Here is a 19,356-nt window from a genome sequence, read left to right as displayed (position 1 = left end):
AGTATTACTAGGGCTAAATGTTTATGTTTTATTGTGCTTAATTACGTTTTCCTCCTCTTTTTTCTTTTCTAATTATTTCATGTGTACCCTAAATGAGACTGTTCAATATCATACCCTTGGTTTACTGTTATTGCTATTACTGCATTAAGACTTGTTATGCTTGTTTTGGACACATCTTTAACACCATCACCTGGGTTTATTATCTGGGGATATCATCTTAATGCACTAAAATTGATGAAGATTATATGTATGTGTATGTGTATGTATGTATATATATATATGTATGTATATATATATATATATATATATATATATATATATATATATATATATATATATGTATATATTAAGTGCAAAATTCTTTTTTTTTTTTCTTTTTCCTCTTTTAAAGACTATATTGGTAACAGATATCTCTATCTTTTAACCTTAAAGCCACTGCATGGGGGCTTGATGTGCTTTGGACGTGCTCTGTCTCTGGGTATGTCAGAGGACTGGGACTGCATGAAGTGGGTTTTAGCCTCACCTGGGGAGGCAAAAAGGGAGGGTGGGGGTTAAGGGGAAGAGAAAGAGAGCAGGCTTGATCTATATCTAATCTATCATCTCAATCTTTATAATTATAACTATCAACGTAATAATAAGCTGCATGGCAACAACTCTTGGGGGAATAGGAAATTAAGACCTAAACTATTTCACTTCCAGTTAAGACTATAAATGACATCAAAAACTCAGAATCAGTGTCTCCATGATGGGACAGTTAACTTCGTAAGCTGGAATGTTAAAGGCCTGAATCACGAATTAAAGAGAAAGAAAGTACTTTCTCACCTAACAGGTCTAAATGCTAAAATAGTATTTTTACAGGAAACCCACTTACTAAGTAAGGATCAGTTCCGGCTGCAAAAGACTGGACTGGCCAAATGTTCCATTCTAGTTTTACAAAGAAAACTAGAGGGGTGGGAATTCTCATACATAGAACAGTACCATTTGTAGCATCAGATGTAGTATTGGATCCTGAAGGGAGATATGTGATGGTCATGGGAGACTTATCTAACTGTAAAATGATTTTGATAAATGTTTATGCACCTAATGTTGATGATAAGGAATTTATACAAAATTTATTTGCATCCATTCCCAATCTGAACACTCATAAACTTATAATGGCTGGGGACTTTAATTGTGTTCTAAATCCACTTTTAGATAAGACTTCCTCCACAGGGGGAACGGCAACTAACACCGCAAAGATAATTACAAAGTTTATAACTGATCACAACTTATCAGATCCCTGGAGGTTTTTAAACCCAAATTCAAGAACATATTCTTTCTACTCACCAGTACATCATTGCTACTCAAGGATTGATTACTTCTTTATAGATAATAACTTCTTGCCTAAGATTAAATCTTGTAAATACGATGCTATTGTTATTTCAGACCATGCTCCGATGATCTTGGAGCTGAAATTACTAAGCCCCATACACTCACCCCGCAGATGGCGCCTCAATCCGCTTCTATTAGCTGACGAGAATTGTACTGAATTTATATCCAAACAAATCGAATTCTTTCTAGAGACAAATACATCCCCTGAGATCTCTGCAGGAATACTCTGGGAAACTCTTAAGGCCTTCTTAAGAGGACAGATTATCTCATATCTTTCCCACAGAAATAAATCCGAAGCGAAGAAAGTAGCAGAGATAAAAAGCGAAATTACTAAAATAGATGAAGAACATGCCAGACTACCAAGCGAGACTCTACATAAGAGGAGGCAGGCTCTACATTCAGAATTAAACCTCTTGACAACTAAAGAAACCGAACAACTAATTTACAAATCCAGACATCATTATTATGAACATGGAGAGAAAGCTAATAAGCTTTTAGCAACAAATTCACAAGCAAGATGCAACGCAATCTCGTAATTACTAACACGAATGGAGATAAAATCATCGAACACAAAAATATAATGTACACTTTTAGAGACTACTATAAATCCCTATATACTACTGAGTTTAAAGAAGACAATATACAATCTAATGCATTTCTGGATAAATTACAGATACCACAAATTGACGCTTTTAGTGTGGAGGAACTCGATAAACCTCTGTCATTATCAGAATTACTGGATGCTATAAAGTCACTCCAAGGTGGAAAAGCAGCAGGCCCTGACGGCTACCCTGCAGAGTTTTACAAGAAATTCTCCGCTCAGCTAGCTCCCCTCCTATTAGCAACATTTACAGAAGCCAGAGATAACCAATCTCTTCCACAAACCTTTCGCCAAGCACTAATCACTGTCTTTCCAAAACAAAATAAGGACTTATTACAATGTGCATCATACAGACCAATTTCACTTCTGAATAACGACGTTAAAATACTCTCTAAAATCATAGCTAGAAGGATGGAGAAAGTGCTCCCTCGTAATATCACAAGACCAAACTGGATTTATTAGGGGCCGACACTTATCTTCAAATCTTCGACGCCTGTTTAATGTAATATACTCACCAACTAAATCAAACACCCCAGAAATATTATTATCATTGGATGCAGAAAAAGCATTCGACATGATTGAATGGAAATACCTTTTACTATTTTGGAGAAGTTTGGGTTTGGCCCAACATTTGTGCATGGATTAAATTACTGTATACTAACCCAGAAGCTTCAGTTTGCATCAATAACATTTGCTCAGACTACTTTAAACTAGAACGTGGCACAAGACAAGGATGCCCTTTGTCACCACTGCTGTTTGCAATTGCCATTGAACCACTGGCAATACATTGTCGAAATACTGATCAGATAAAGGGGATTAGCAGAGAAGGACTGGAACAGAAAATCTCATTATATGCAGATGACATGGTACTGTATATATCGGACCCAGAAAATTCTGTGCCTGCAGTCTTAGCAGCACTCACAGAATTTCAAAAGCTCTCTGGTCTCAGAATTAATCTGAATAAAAGTGTACTCTTTCCGTGAATTCGCAAGCATATAATATTAGATTAGACACCCTTCCTTTTATCATTGCAGAACAGTTTAAATACCTCGGGGTAAACATCACAAGTAAACATAAAGCTCTTTATCAACAAAATTTCGCAGTCTGCATGGAAAAAATTAAACAAGACTTGCATAGATGGTCAACCCTTCATCTCACACTAGCTGGAAGAATTAACACTGTTAAGATGAATATTCTTCCTAAGCTCCTTTTTTTATTTCAAAACATACCAATATACATTAATAAATCGTTCTTTAAGCAATTAGATTCAACAATAACCTCATTTATTTGGAATTCTAAACATCCACGCATCAAAAGAGCGACCCTACAAAGACAAAAGGCAGAAGGTGGCATGGCTCTACCTAACTTCCAGTTTTATTACTGGGGGCAAATATACAGCGATAAGAACCTGGACACAAATAGAAGAACATACACAGGCATGGACCGCAATAGAAGTAAAATCCTGCAGTACTTCTTTGTATTCCTTGCTTGTGCTCCAATAAACACACGTTATCGGCAATACACTAATAACCCAATTGTGCTCCACTCACTTAGAATCTGGAACCAATGTAGAAAGCATTTTAAGACGGAGAAGCTTCTTTCTGTGGCACCCTGCAAAAGAACCACCTCTTTCAACCCTCACAAACATATGCAGTTTTAATATCTGGAAAAATTTGGAATTAACTTGCTTAGAGATCTTTATATAGACAACGTCTTTGCATCCTATGAACAATTACATTCCAAATTTAACATTCCAGCTACAAATTTCTTTCACTATCTTCAAATCAGGAACTTTGTTAAACAGAACCTTCCAGATTTTCCTCATCTTGCACCCTCATCCACGCTGGAAAAATTATTGCTCAATTTCAAGGAGTTAGACTCCATCTCTACAATATATAAAATCCTTTTACAATCCCTTCCTTTCAAAGATCCAAGAGGACACTGGGAAAATGACCTCTCAATTAATATATCAGAAAAGGAGTGGAAAGTAGCAATGCAGAGAATTCACTCAAGCTCCATATGCAAAGCATACAATTATACAACTCAAAATTATATATCGAGCACATCTGTCTCGACTAAAACTCTCAAAATGTTTCCAGGGCATGATCCAACCTGCGAGCGTTGCAACCAAGCCCCAGCCTCACTAGGTCACATGTTCTGGGCCTGCTCCAAATTAACATTATTCTGGACAAAAATTTTTAATTACCTCTCAGACAGTCTTGGACTCACAATCCCTCCTAACCCATTAACAGCTGTGTTTGGGGTTCTTCCAGAGGGTCTTAAAGTGGAGAAAGACAAACAAATTGTGATTGCATTCACTACACTGTTGGCACGCAGACTTATTCTGATAAACTGGAAGAACCCAAACTCTCCTCTTTTAAGTCAGTGGGAAACTGATGTGTTATATTATTTAAAATTGGAAAAAATCAAATACTCAGTTAGAGGATCTGTGCAGACTTTCTTCAAAACATGGCAGGATCTAATCAGTAATATTTTGAAATGAGTTTATAAAGCACAGAGAATTTGTTGATTTAGGTATTTTTAAAGCCTTAAATTTTACACCATTTGGCTTGCTCTCTCTCTCAAGGGTGGGGATCGATCTGTTCTTAGCATAATTCTTTTTTTTGTAAAACTTGATTGCTATGTATTGATTGTAATAAAATTAATAAATAAAAAAAAAAAAAAAAAAAAATTATTTTACAGTCAAATAAATTACTGATGACGATCACATACAGTGGGTATAGAAAAGCATCCCCCCTTCGAAATATTTCCATTTTTTTCTTAAATGTAAACACACAAACTAATATTTTTTCCAGCTTTACTTACTCAATGTAATCTCTAACATCCACGTGGAATATATCACAGCGACAGTTCAGAAGAATTATAAAAAAATCAAAAACAAGAAATCCTGAGATAAATAAAGGATCACCGCCCTCCTAAACTCACTCAGGTGTCAGTGCCCACCATTCCCATTGCGTTTACTGGCTTCTTCCCACCTCTGATCAGTTGTAATTGGTGTGATTAGTGAAGCTGTTCCTGGTCCATTCATTCCCTTGCTTGGTAGAGCAACTGACAGCAAACAACGGACTATGGGTGACAGGTCACTTTCAGAAGATCTCAGGGACAGAGTTGTGGACAGGCAGGAGATGGAGACAAAAAACATCTGAAAGGCTTCATCAATCCCAAGGAGTTCAGTAAAGTCCATCATAAAGAAGTGTTTGGTACGACTAGGACCCTCCAAACTCGATAGAAGAGCAAGGAGGAAACTGGTAAGAGAAGCTACTGAGAGGACAATGGCCACTTTGAGGGAGTTACAGGATTTGATGGCAAAGAGTGGTCATTAATGGTGTGCAGGTGACAACAATTTCACAAGCGCTCCACAATTGTGGTTTGCTTAGGAGGGTCGCAAGGAAAAAGTCACTTCTCAAGAAAGGCCACATTAAGGCTCATTTGAGCTTTCCCAGAATGCACCTTGAAGATTCTGATGCCAAGTGGAAGAAGGTCTTATGGTCAGATGAGACCAAAATCAAACTATTTGGCCTCGATACCAAACGGTACACCAACATCCACAACACACCATACCTACAGTAAAGCATGGAGGGGGCAGCATCCTGTTGTGAGGGGCCTGGGGCTCTCGTTGGGGTAGAAGGAGAAATGGAGGGGGCAAAATACTAGAGGAAAACCTGCTACCCTCTGCCAGGAAGTTGAAGACGGGCAGAATGTTCACCTTTCAATACGACAAACGACCCGAAGCACACAGCGAAACTGAGCATACGGTGGCTAAAGGAGAAAAAAGTGAATGTCCTGGTGTGGCCAGTCAGAGAGCCCAGACCGAAATCACAGTGAAAATCTGTGGAAAGATCTGAAGATAGAAGACCACCAACACTCCGCATCCAATGAGACCGAACTTGAATAGTTAAGAACTGTAAAGAAGAGTGGGGGGCAAATATCACACAGTCTAGATGTGCAAAGCTGATAGTGAAGAATCAACAGACTCAAGGCTGTCATTAAAGCAAAAGGGGGGTCACCAAAATGACAATGACATGGGGGTGATCCTTAATTAATCTCAGTATGTTTTGTTTTTGATTTGTTATAATTCTTCTGAACTGTAGCTGTAATATCTTTCTCTTGGGTGTTAAAGGTTGCACTGAGTAAGTAAAGCTGGGAAGAAATATTTTCTGTATGCGTTTTCATTTAAGGCTGTAAAGCAATAAAACTGGGAATATTTCAAAGGGGGGGATTCTCTTCTATACCCACTATATCTCCCTTCAGGATCACATACTACAAATGAGGCTGATCCATGTATAAGAATTCCCACACCTCTTGTTTTCTTTGTAAAGCTGGAATGGAATATTTGGCCAGTCCAGTCTCTGTGCAGCCGAAACTGATCCTGGCTTAATAAGGGGGTCTCCTGTTAAAATACTATTTTAGCGTTTAGACCTGTTGGGTGAGAGAATACTTTCATTCGCTGTAATTCATGATTCAGACCTTTAACATTACAGCTTATAAAGTTAACTGTTAGGTCATAGAGGCATTGCTTCTGAACGTTTGTTGTCATTTTGTGGTATTGAGATAAGAAAGCTCTGACCTTAATTTCCAATTTTCCCAGGAGTTATTGCCATGAAGCCTATTGTTATGCTGGCACTTATATTTATGAGGATTAAAAGATCAGATTAGAGATACCTTGCTCTCTTTCTCTCCTCCCCTAGTGTCCTCACCCTGACAATGGCTCTAATAGACCTGCCACTGCTGTGCCCAGAAAGATAGATAGATAGATAGATAGATAGATAGATAGATAGATAGATAGATGGAAAGATAGATGGATAGATAGATGGATAGATAGATGGATAGATAGATGGATAGATAGATAGATTTTATTAATCCCAAGGGGGGACTGTCTAGTGTTGTGTGACCAAACTGTGCGCAAATCCCCTTAAATGAAAGTCTGCAACATGCATTTTAATCACAACGTCTGAATTGTGTGATTTGTAACTTAAACTATGGAGCAGTAGGGGGCATCAAGAAGAAGTGTGTCTTCGTGTCAAACATTACGGAGGGCTCAGTATACCGAGTGGCAGCCATGTAATTGGCTCTCTGCATTAAAGCCAAGCTGCACCTAACGGAGTCTAAGGGGTTATCCGTAAACAGACAAACAGAGAAGTTTCTCAAGCCTGATGACATCTCCTGCTTTGTTTCTGCCGACTGTGCTTGTTGACTGGCACTTGTTGTTATTTGCCTTGCAGTTTGACGCCCGTGTGCAGCCCACCTTAAGTGAACATGCTGTCACATCCCCCAAAACCTGTTTGATCCGGTTTACAGTCATGAAGGCCTGGAGTCTGGCCTGCCAGTATCAGGTGCAAAGTTGGAACGATTCCCTCCTTTTTTTCAAAAAATAAGCAACTACAATAAAAGAGTTGTAAACGAGCAATCAGACACGCAATGTTATAAAGGTCAAATTCCAATAAATAAAATCCAGTCTAATGGAAAAAAAAAACAACAAAAAACTGGCAAACATGGAGCATTTACATTCCAGACCGTGAGATGTCAGCATCGATGAAAGTCTCATAGCTTATAATGGCAGACTGTCATGGATACAGCACATCACATCAAAAAGAGCGAGACTTGGCACAAGGCTTTATGAGCTTTGTGAATCTAACACAGGATACATTTGGAATTCGGTTCTGTACACAGAGAAAGGGACAATGTTTGATTCAAAATATGATCAGTATGCCATTGCTACGTCATCGGTGCCGACTGATGGATGCTCTGCTGGTTCAACATGACTGTGTCGTGACGAGACCAGGGACAATTTTTGTTCTTCGCCAGAACTATTGGACATCTTACTGCATATGGAAGAGTGCGTCCCAACCTTCGTGGCATGCCTGAAGACTTTGGCAGAGCTAAATTACAGCGAGGATTGCTGGTAGCTTGGCAAAAGAGTAAAGTGCTGGCGCTGAAATGGAAGGACAAGAAAGACGTTTGTCTTCTTAGCATCGTACAGCTACAGTCACTGGACAGGCAAAAAGGCAACAAGCAGGTTACGAAGCCTTGTGCTGTGGTCGACTACAGTAGCACGATGGGCGTAGATTGTGCGGGTCAAGAATTGACCCGTTATGCGGAGGCAACAACAGAAATACTACAAAAAGATATGTCGGCATCTGGTGTGAAGACAACAATCTGTCTCTCAATGTTGACAAGACAAAAGAGATAATAGTGGACTTCAGAAAAATCACATCCTGCCCACATCCCACTCAGCATCAACGGTTTAGATGTGGAGACTGTTAGGAGTACCAAGTTCCTCGGTGTGCACATCACTAATCAAGAAAGCCCAGCAGAAACCAAGCAAGTCTCCTCCCTTCCATCCTCACCATGTTCTACAGAGGCACCATGGAGTGTGTTCTGACCAGCTGCATCACAGTCTGGTATGGCAACTGCAACACTGCAAAGGATAGTGAAGACAGCAGAGAACATTACTGGGGTGCCTCTCCCTTCACTACAGGACGTATTTTACAAACGCAGTGTCCGCAAGGCCTGCAGCATTTAGGCCTCCTAAAATCCACCACCAGCTCCTTGGTTTTGGTTTTGGTGAAGCCAAACTCCCCCCTGAGGACACATAGTGCTATCTGCTGTACGGACTTTAAATGTGCCGCACATATTTTGTGGTCACATTCATTAAGAGTGTTGGCTTAGAAAGTCACTCATCACGGACAGAGAGGATTACGTGAAAGGCCAGTCACTCCAGAGCCCAGTTAGGCCGCTCTGGGCTTCTTCAATGGAAACCAACATCACCGCACACTCCAATGAAAGCAACTTTCACAGCAAATTCCTGCACACTGATGAAGAGGCTGGAAAACAACGGCCTGAGTCAGTCACCAACTGCGGCCCACAAGCCAGTGCTCCGACATTTCAAAGGAATTTGTCTTCAACAAAAATGTCTTTCTTCTTTTTGGCTTCAATGTCCACACTTTTATAACCATCACTACAACCAGACAGCAGAAAAATAAGAACAAGAACAAGCAACATGGAGTTTGGCAGACGACACAGGGGGGGATTTTAAGGTCACACTTCTAACTTTGCAATTCAATCATTTTAACGTGTAGATGGACCGTTTCTGTTATGGTGGTCCTCAAATTTCAACATCACTTTTTGTATGATTGTGAAATTTAAATAAATCTCACCCCATTTTATTTTTTTTTTTATCTTTGCATTGAGACGACTGATAGAGACGAAGGGAGAGCAACAGAGAGGCCTGCATATGGAGTTACTGACTTGGAGAAGGTGCCACCTCAAGAGGTCCGGTGGTGCACGAGAGAGAAAGGAGGACCACAGGAGTGTGTGAGGACTGTCCAGGATACGCATGAGGGAATGAGGACTTGGGTTACAAGCAGTGTTGGGGTAACAGGAGGTCTGCACCAGGGGTCTTCTTGAAGTCCTCACCTCTTTGATATCATTATGGAGGTGTTTCACGGGAGATAAAAGACCAATCCACCGGTGCAGGCTCCGTGCTGATGACATTGTATTGTGTAGCAGCAGAAAGGTGGAAGTGAAGAGGAAGCTGGAAGAATGGAGAAAGACTTTGGAAGGACTGAAGATAAATAGAAAGAATTAGAAGACGACGACGGCAACAGAAAATCTGAGGTTTAATGGTGACCAGGATTCAGAAGTTAGCCTGCAGGGGGAGCTACTGAAAAGTGTGGGTACACTTAAATATCATGGTAGCCCAAGATGATGAATCAGACGCAGAGATAACCCACAGAGTGCAGTGTGGGCAGAACAATTGGAAGAAGGTATCAGGAGTGCTGTGTGATTGAAGAATTAAGGCAAAGGTTAAAGGAAATGAGTGGTAAGACCAGCCAAGATTGATGGAGCGGAGACATGGGCAGTCAAGGCAGGGCAAGAAGGTGTATGTGGCAGAATTGAGAAGGTGGAGATGGATGTGTGGAGTCACAAAAAAGGACAGAATAAGAAATAAGACAATTGGAGGGACAATATAAGTGGGAGAGACGTCTAAGAAGTTCAGGAACGTAGAATGAAGTGGTGTGGACGTGTGATGAGGAGAAACAATGAAGATGTGGGCAAAGGAGTGATGATGGGAATGAAAGTGCAGGGGAAGAGAAAGCGAGGGGTGGGGGGCAAAGAGAAGGTGGATGGGTAAAGTCAAAGAAGATCTGAAGGGAGAGGGTCTGACTGAGAAGGACGTGTAGGACCAGTAGAGCTGTATGGAGAAGGATGACCAGGCACATCGATGTCTAATAGAAGTGGGAAGTGATGAAGAAGATTAGGAGTTTATCTGTGGAGCACAGCACCATTTTGTTTTAGTGCAGAGTCCTTTATCAACTGCAAAACAAAAGAATAAAAGCCGTGCGGAAATGTCAAAGTGCTGTGACTGATAGACTGGCGACTGATGGTATTTTCTTTTTATTTTGATTTGAATGTGCTTTATTAATCCCCGAGGGGAAACAGTCTTTTGGACAAGTTTTATTTCCTTTTTTATTCATGTGTTTTGATTGCTCTAATATGAGGGACATTCAAAAAGTTTCCGCACTTTTATATTTTCGTTGCAAACGGTGAAGGTGGGAAGAGTAGCAATTGGTCGTGTCCGAGAGTGTCACGTGACTGGGAAAACTCCATCGCAAAGGAAGGCGACTACGCAAAAAAGCAATGGCTTTTGTTTTTGAAACTCCTAATAAACTGAGTTAAAAAAAATAAGTGCAGAAACTTATTGAGCGTCCCTCATACTTCTACATAAATGAGAATCATGAAATGTCCAAGCGTGTTTCCACTCCGGTTTGATTTACAGGGGCTCAGACCTCAGCTGCATGAGCGTGGCGCGTGTTCTCCACACATGGGGGGTTCTTTCGAAGTCTAAGACCGGACCCCGAGATCAAACTCAGATCTGCACAGATTTCCATCTACTTATTCAATTCATGATCCACCCCATGCCAGGACGTCAGATGAAGGTCGAGTGTACCCAGGAGAAAAAGATGGAGCCGATGGGTAAGCTGTGCACTGACCGCGCCAGGACGGAGACTTAATATAAAAAAAAACAGAAATCAATTACTGCAGTACGCCGTCCATTTAGTTAAACACAAACTGCAGCCAAGGCTGCGCCGTTTTCTACAGCAGTGATCCACAAACTCAGTCCCACCCAAGCCCCCCACTCCTGTCCCATGGCTACAAGAAGATTCACAATCAGTGAGAATAACGGACCTCATTTCGTGAGCTGCTCTCGTTTTCTCTTCTCTTATTCTGCATCCAGAGAATCACGTGGCTACCAGCTTGACACATTGTGCCTAAAACACTGAGGCGTAATTAAAAATATCAGGCCGCCTGTACTAAAATATCACTGCATCTGTACTGCTGACAGTCTGTGCGGACCCTGACTTGAAATTGTGAAGGTGAGTCCACTGGTGCCAACAGGCTTTTTATTCTGAATTCTGTGATATCAACTGTGCTCGGCCAAAATAATAAAACAAACCCGCCATTGACCTGCCCACCACTTTCATGCACTTTTACTTCGTTCGCTTTTCTCTCCCTGTGGTGGTCTTACTAACAGACCCGTACTCCTTGTAGATCGTTGGCAGGACAGCGAGACACGAAAGAAGCCACAAAAAGGAGCTTAAAGCCTTGCAGGCCACACGCGCTGGCATTTCACTCCGCTACATCATCATTATTATTTTTACATTTTTTCACTCACTCGCGTCTCTGCAAATGACAATGTGCTGATGACATCATTGTGTGGGTGTCGTGGCACTCAGCTGGTGTCCCTGTGACGTGTATTTAAGTAACAGTTGCCTGAGGACTGCTAGGGTTTTTTATTTATTATGGAGTAGGATCCCTTTGTGCAGTAATGGGATTTGAACCAGCAGCCTTCCAGATGCCAGCACAGAGTCACCAGAGTAGCCCAAATTTAGACATTCAGTCTCACTGATGATAACAGAAGCTGAACAACCAAAAAAAGTAAACATCATCTGAAAAATCCCTCAACAGTGCGTATCAGCACAAGCATTCAGACGGTGCCGACGGGACACATTTACTGTGTTTATCTCCACATCACTTTTGGTTCACTTATCCTGGTGATGGTAGCTGTGGAACACTCAGAATCACACAGATCAGCTCAACGTCCCCTCAGCAGTTTCTCCCAGCAACTCCTGGAATTCTCAGGCACTCCCAGGTAAGTCACGAGGCTCCTTGGTATCTACAGCAACACACCTTTATAGCGCCTCACTGTGAATTCTTATTATGACTTTTTATCTTAAGCCAAGTCCAAAGATTTCTTTCTTTTTGGTTAATTCTGGTTTGTATTTGAGGGGAATCCTGTATTATTATGTAACATTTACTTGTTTCTTTATTGAGCTTCTGCATAAAGATACATTTCTCCCTTGGGATAAATAAAGCAATATCTATCGATTATAGTGCCTTTCACATCTATTATATAGTGCCTTTCATTTCTATCTATTATATAGTGTCTTTCATTTCCATTTATTATGTAGTGCCTTTCATTTCCATTTATCAATTATATAGTGCCTTTCATTTCTATTTATCAATTATATAGTGCCTTTCATTTCTAATTATATAGTGCCTTTCATTTCTATCTATCAATTATATAGTGCCTTTCATTTCTATTTATTATATAGTGCCTTGCATTTCTATCTATCAATTATATAGTGCCTTTCATTTCTATCTATCTATTATATAGTGCCTTTCATTTCTATTATATAGTGCCTTTCATTTCTATTGATCAATTATATAGTGCCTTTCATTTCTATTTATTATATAGTGCCTTTCACATCTATTTATCAATTATATAGTGCCTTTCATTTCTATTATATAGTACCTTTCATTTCTATTTATTATATAGTGCCTTTCATTTCAATCTATCAATTATATAGTGCCTTTCATTTCTATTTATTATATAGTGCCTTTCACATCTATTTATCAATTATATAGTGCCTTTCATTTCTATTTATTATATAGTGCCTTTCATTTCTATTTATCAGTTATATAGTGCCTTGCACATCCATCTATCTCTCTCTCGCTCTCTCTCTCTCTCTAGTTGTATTTCGGAATGTGCTTAAATAAATGACGTGATACCGTTTCAGCATTCACTGGGGGGTCAAATTCAGATCCTGTATGGTGACAACAGCCATCAGCCATTTCATTAATTAGTAACCATTAACTGCCACTAAGAGCACAAAATGTCTTTGGAATGAAATCTCACTTGAGCAGTTTTTTCAGATTCAAAGGTCTTGTTTTTGCAAGGTGATAGCTGAGGGAGGTCGCTGGTGCAGCAGGGGCTCCTTGTAAAACTACACCCGGAACGTCGCCCACCCTATCATGGAGAAAGGGTCTCCTAGGTGTGGCTTTAGACACAAGACAGATCACATGGTATACATTTTGCTCAATCAATCATTCATCCCTACCTGTCGTGCTACTCTCCGGGCTTCCCAGTAAGGCTTGGAGTCTTCCACTGGTTTTCCAATCTTCTTAACCAGTTCATCGAGTTTGACTGTGGCTTCAACTAAAACAGAGCGGAATTTCTGCCGAGCTTCCTGCAAGATAAAGAAGTCTTTGTCAGTTACGTCTGGATCAGCAATCACAATTTCACTTTTTTGCCTTTTTTAAATTATCAACAGATAATGGCCCAGATATTTATTACGTAGGAGCCACCTCATGCACTACTTTAAAAGCTTTAATTAAACCAAAAAGAGTCACCTAGTGAGGCACAGCAGAGACGGCAGAATCTCGTGAGTTACAAAATCAGAACTGGAGGTAATTGGACTTCACTTTAAGTGACAATGACATCGTCATGACACAGCAACGACTACGGCGGTCTTCCCGGTGACACGGCGCGTAAACAAAGTTCAGTGAAATATCTGCGTCTCAATCCCCATACGGACTCTCAGGATGCACACCGGTGTGCCAGGCGTCCAACGCAGGCATCGCTATAAGCAAGACGGACATTTTGAGGTCAGGTAGCGCCATTCACTAATGGTGGCACTGCAGAGCTGTCAATTGTTGCCATGTTGGTAAGCACTTGCAAGTACGAATCTCCAGGTACTTTGTACGCATGACAAGACCGTCCCTACAAATTTATAAACCCATAAAATGAACTTTCTTAAACAAAATAACTGCACACGTTGGAAATTCCAAAGGAGTGGAAAATATCAACCTGCTGTATGAAAAGGAAGACCTGGCCGATCCAAGCAACTGTAGGCCAGAAAGCCTTACGTGAACCACAGATACATTTATGAAATGAATATGAATAATAACATCAATAACAACGTCACATTACACATTTACTTATATAGCACTTGTCTCACCAGTCAAACAGACAGTGGGGAGCCACTTTGACCAGCAGCACTGTGTAGGATCCACCAGGATGATGTGATGGCAGCCATTCTTGCGCCACTCATTGGCCATTAGATGGTGGCAGGTGAGACAGTGAGCCAATCAGTGACAGGGGATGTTAAGGGGGTTCAGAATGTCCAGGCTGTGGTGGGCATTTTAGCCAGGACTTTGAGGTACATCCTACTCTTTTTGATTTTTGGGGATCATTTATGACCACACAGAGTCAGGACCTTTGGTTTTGTGTCACCATTTTAACAGCACATTGTCCCCACCACTGCACTGGGGCACTGCCCCTCTGCTGGAGTCACCAACACCTCTTCCAACAGTAACCCAAGCCCTAACCTAGTTGGTCTCCTGGTCGGGCCCAACCTTGCTTAGATTCTGGTGGGTGACCTGTTCTAAAGTAGTTAAGGAGGACATCGAGCAGCACGGCTTCAGAAGAGCTGCCGTGGGTTCAGACGCGTTTTAATAACGTGCAGGAATTCTATGAGGAAGCAACAAACGGATACGACAAGAGCGGTGCATACGATATTATTAATCTCGATTTTCAGGAGCCATCTGATAAGAGAGGTTAGCAGTGTACCTAAAAGACGTGAGAGTTCAGGGCGGGGTGTGTAGGTGGGCACAAAAAGCAAAGGGGTATGGCACAAGGAACCTGATCTGAATTAGGGGGCGTCCAGCAGGGGGGCAGTGCTAGGAAGCCAGACGCAAATACACAATGGGGGGTCCGCAACTTGAAAGTCCACCTTATGAGAAGGAGTTAGGATTAGATTAGGGGATAGAAACCCAAAGGCGCATGGATTCCAAAAATAACAACATTTAAAGATCTACGCACCATCTACAGTAAAATCAATAAAACACTCAAACCCCATTTCTTTCTGTTTAAATGGTGTTTACCTACAAGTATTTATACAAACGTAACACATTCTAACTGTTCAATTGTCAAAGAGGGTTCAAACTGAATGACCCCTACTGGTCAAACTAAATACAACTTGGGGGCTCTCTTCGCCCGCCCGCCCCGTGTTTGGTTAACCGGATGAACAATTTAAAGAGATTGTTAGTTTCATGGCAATTGTTACATATGCATTATTTTCACTTTTACTTTAAAACTTTAGTAAAAACAAAATTTGGAATGAACTTTCCTTCAAGATTGCATTGAATTTTCATTCCAAGTTTGTTCATCTTAAAACTTTCACATCCTAACCCACCGCTGTCACTTCAGGTGGGCTCTGTCCTGGGGTCCCTCCTCTTCGTTATTATATATAACATTATCTTCCACGGTCACGCTGATGACCCCCAGCTCTACCTCACTAGCAAACCTACTGTTTCCTTTCCACCCTCCTCACTTACTGATTGCATAGCAGAAATCAAATCCTGGTTTTCTTCAAACTTTCTTAAATTAAATACAAGTGACAAGACGGAGGTTCTGCTCATTGGTACAAAATCCACATTATCCAAAACTGATCATTTTTCATTTGTTATTGATAATTCCCCACAGGTGTCATCCTTGACAGTACTTTACCCTTTCAGTCCCACATCAGTAACATCTCCCGGTCTTCATATTTCCACCTGCGTAACGTTAATCGTATTCGCCCCCCGTCCCTCGCTCTTCACACCACTGCTATCCTCGTTCACAGTCTCGTCTCGATTATTGCAATTCCTCGCAAATCTCTTTCTAAACTTCAACTGGTCCAGAATTCAGCTGCCCACCCACATCATTACTAGACCCCCTCTATTCACCACATCACTCCCGTCCTGCAGCAGCTTCATTGGCTTCCAGTTCAGGTCCAAATTCAATTCCCAGTTCTCCTACTAACGTTTAAGTCTCTCCACAGCCTCGCCCTCCATGTCTGTCTGACCTCCTCCATGTTGCCATTCCCTCTCGTACCCTCAGATCATCTTCCTCCATCCCCTTGAGTGTCCCCTTCGCCCGTCTTACCACCATAAGTGATCTGGAACTCACTACCATCTGAGCTTATAATCATTGATTCATTTTCACTTTTCCAATCTAAACTTAAAACTCTTTTTCTCTTTGTCTACCATTGCTCTGTCTGATTTTAATTTTCTATATTTTAGTTTTGTTAATAATGTGCGTCTTATCTATTGTTCGGTGTCCTTGAGTGTTTAGAAAGGCGCCTATGAATAAATAAAATGTATTATTATTACATCTCCACCTTTAAATCTCTGCTTAAGGCAAAGTAAATACAAGCTGTGAATCATCCGCGTGCTAATAAATATCTTTCGAGTCCCTCTGAAATTAGCTGAGGTGTGTTATACGGTGACACGCAGTGCTGTCTCATTATGCAGCGCTGAGCAATTCACTGGCAGACTTAGGCAAATGGATTTAAAAATCAGTCTGAATTACGCCATACGAGCACAGTGATTTGGTTTAGTTTTGTTCTTTATTTGGCCTTCTACAGTTTCTTGTATTAGGCCCGTGGGGCCGGAGTGCAGGGTCAGCCATTGCACAGCACTCTTGGAGCGATTGCAGGTTAAGGGTCTTGCTCAAGGGCCCAGCAGTTTAGGATCTCTTTTAGCAGTAATGGAGATTCGAACCTGCAACCTTCCGGACAACCAGGCGTCAGCCTGCCCAAACCCCGACACGATCAGAGAAGCACAGTTCCAAACCCAAATAAATGAAGGTTTTATTTCAAATACCTCTGAAAGTATCACAAAAGGCACAGAACACTGGTCCCTATCTCTCTCCTTTCCTCTCACCACCGCACTGCCCTCCTCCAGTCAAGCGCTGCCTCTCTACCTCCCAGCTCCGACTTGCATGGATAAGGGAGTGCGGCCCCTTTTATTACAGACTCGGGAGTACTTCCGGTGTCAGGGCGATTGTCTGATGGAAGTACTTCCGGGGCACACGGCGGTCCATTATCAGAGTAGGGAGCTTGTTTCCCCTGCAACGCCCTCTTGGCGGCACCCCGTGACCCCAGCAGGGCTGCCCTGCCAGACTACATTTCCCGGCATGTCCTGCTGGCTTCCCACTGGGTATGGATATCCAGGACTGCTGCCATCTAGTGTGCTGGGGGAGTAGCAATTCCCTAGTAATCGCTCTACTTTTATAGGGGCCTTCCTTCCGGGTCTGCTTCCTTTCCTGGCTGGGATGTCCGTCCAGGCCGTGTGGCACCTACACAGTGCCGATCCTTAGCCTCAGAGCACACACAGCACGCTTCACATATGGACCAGCAGACCTTCCAGATTGAACTTCAGTTTTGTGAAAGGAAGTAACAAAAGAAGAAATATTATAAAAGTGTAAAGCCTTTGTTGTTGGGCAGCTTCAGGACAAAAATCTTTTTTTACAACGTGCAATAAATCGGCACATGGAGCATTCCTGCAGGCATTGTGGTCGGGCAGTGAAGGAGCCGGCCGGGCTGTAAAGTGTAAGATTACCTCTGACCTTGGGATTGATTTAATTGTGGTAAAAAAAAGTCAATTGCCTTTCCTTGGACAGCCATGTATGGCAAAGTGCAAACTTCAATTCAGGGTCTAAAAAAAATAAAAAAGGGCAAAACAAAAAGAGCTTTCTCAAGAAACATGTCAGCCTATGGCTGTTTTGTGAAATGATGACAACTCCATGTCACAGATGGCCAAGAAATGTAAGATTTCATACAAAGATGCCTACTTCAGTCTTGAAAGAAGACGACAAGCGCAATTGAACCAGGAAACGAGAAGAAGCAGAAGGCCCAGACGCTCGACTGCACAAGAGGACGGGTGCTGGCTCCATGGCTAAGGGTCTGCGCTGCTCTCTGGAAGGTCGTCGGTTCAAATCTCGTTATTGCCAGAAGGGATCCTACTCTGTTGGGCCGCCCTTGAGCCAGACCCTTAACCTGAAAATTGCCGTACAATGGCTGACCCTGCACTCTGACTCCCAAAGGTCATGTGAAAAGACAATAAAATAGATCAAGTCCAAAAAAAGAAGAGGATAAGTACGTCCAAGTGTGTAGTTTGAGAAAGGAATGCCTTACAGGTCCTTAAATGGTACACACTAAACACCTGTGTGATCTGCAAGAAATAAAATAAAAGAGGGTCAGAGGACACGGATATTGAAGGGTGGATTTCTGGGAGACCACAGGCCTTTGACCATTTTAAGCCTTTTCTTCTTATTTGCCAGTTTCAAGTACTTGGTGGTCCACATCAGCGACATGCCGGACTGGTCTCGTAACAGAGAGGAACTGGAAGGTGAAAGGGCACGTCCTTCACATCATCTACACCTTTGTGACGGCCAGTGTGGTGGGCTGGGCTGGTCACACCACATCGAGAAAAGCCCACTGAATCAACAAGCTAATTAAAAAGGACAGGCTCAGTTATGAGACACACTCTGGTCCCCCTGAAGGTCGTAGCAAAGGAGGGAATGGACACCAAACTGAGCACCATTATGAGTAACGCTGCACATCCTCTCTGTGACACATCAACACTGAGGACTTCAAGCCAACAAATTATTCAGCAGAAGTGAGTCAGGAAACACAACTGGGGCTCCTCTAACAGGGACTGGGACAGTCAAGTCAGAAGCTTTTTAATTTTCTTGCTTTTTAGTCATTCTGGTGTGTGTTCAGACCATAGTGTGTATAACATTATTTATCTATTTACTACACAGTAACGGCACAGAATACACTTGACTTGACCAGACTCCATTGACCTTATATGTGCACAATGATTTAAGATATGAAGATGTAGGGGAAGTGATCGTGAAGGTGGTAGGGATGAGAACGGCACCCGTATGCATGCTCCGCTCTGCTGCCCGCTGCCAACAATGGATTCTACAATAAAATAAAATGAGTAATAATTCTAAAACTGTCGGCTTTTAATATAAAGCTGTAGTGCAGAGTTTCAGTGTAGCTAATGTGTATCAAATTTCAGGCTACAGGTTATGTGATTTTTGACCTTCCTGGGTTGACCTTTGACCTTGGAGGTCAATCATCACCCCGATAGCGGATAGTAGACGTCACGTAGTATATGTGGACCAAATTTCAGGTCAAACGGTCAAACGGTGTGTGGACTACAGGTGATTTAAAATCCTGGACAGACAA

General features: G+C 41.8%; 1 protein-coding gene across 1 annotated transcript in view; it reads right to left on the bottom strand.

Moving 5' to 3' along the window:
* The window catches only part of LOC120516163 (SH3 domain-binding protein 5-like), a 109,368-nt gene that overhangs the window by 44,067 nt on the left and 45,945 nt on the right, over window positions 1–19,356 (bottom strand). The window contains exon 3 of the mRNA XM_039737640.1: window positions 13,396–13,524. Within this exon, the coding sequence (XP_039593574.1) occupies window positions 13,396–13,524 (129 nt within the window). The remainder of the gene's footprint in view (window positions 1–13,395; window positions 13,525–19,356) is intronic.

The sequence above is a fragment of the Polypterus senegalus genome, chromosome 15, assembly GCF_016835505.1.
Source record: "Polypterus senegalus isolate Bchr_013 chromosome 15, ASM1683550v1, whole genome shotgun sequence".
NCBI lineage: Eukaryota > Metazoa > Chordata > Cladistia > Polypteriformes > Polypteridae > Polypterus > Polypterus senegalus.
This window is presented reverse-complemented; position numbering and strand designations above follow the sequence as displayed.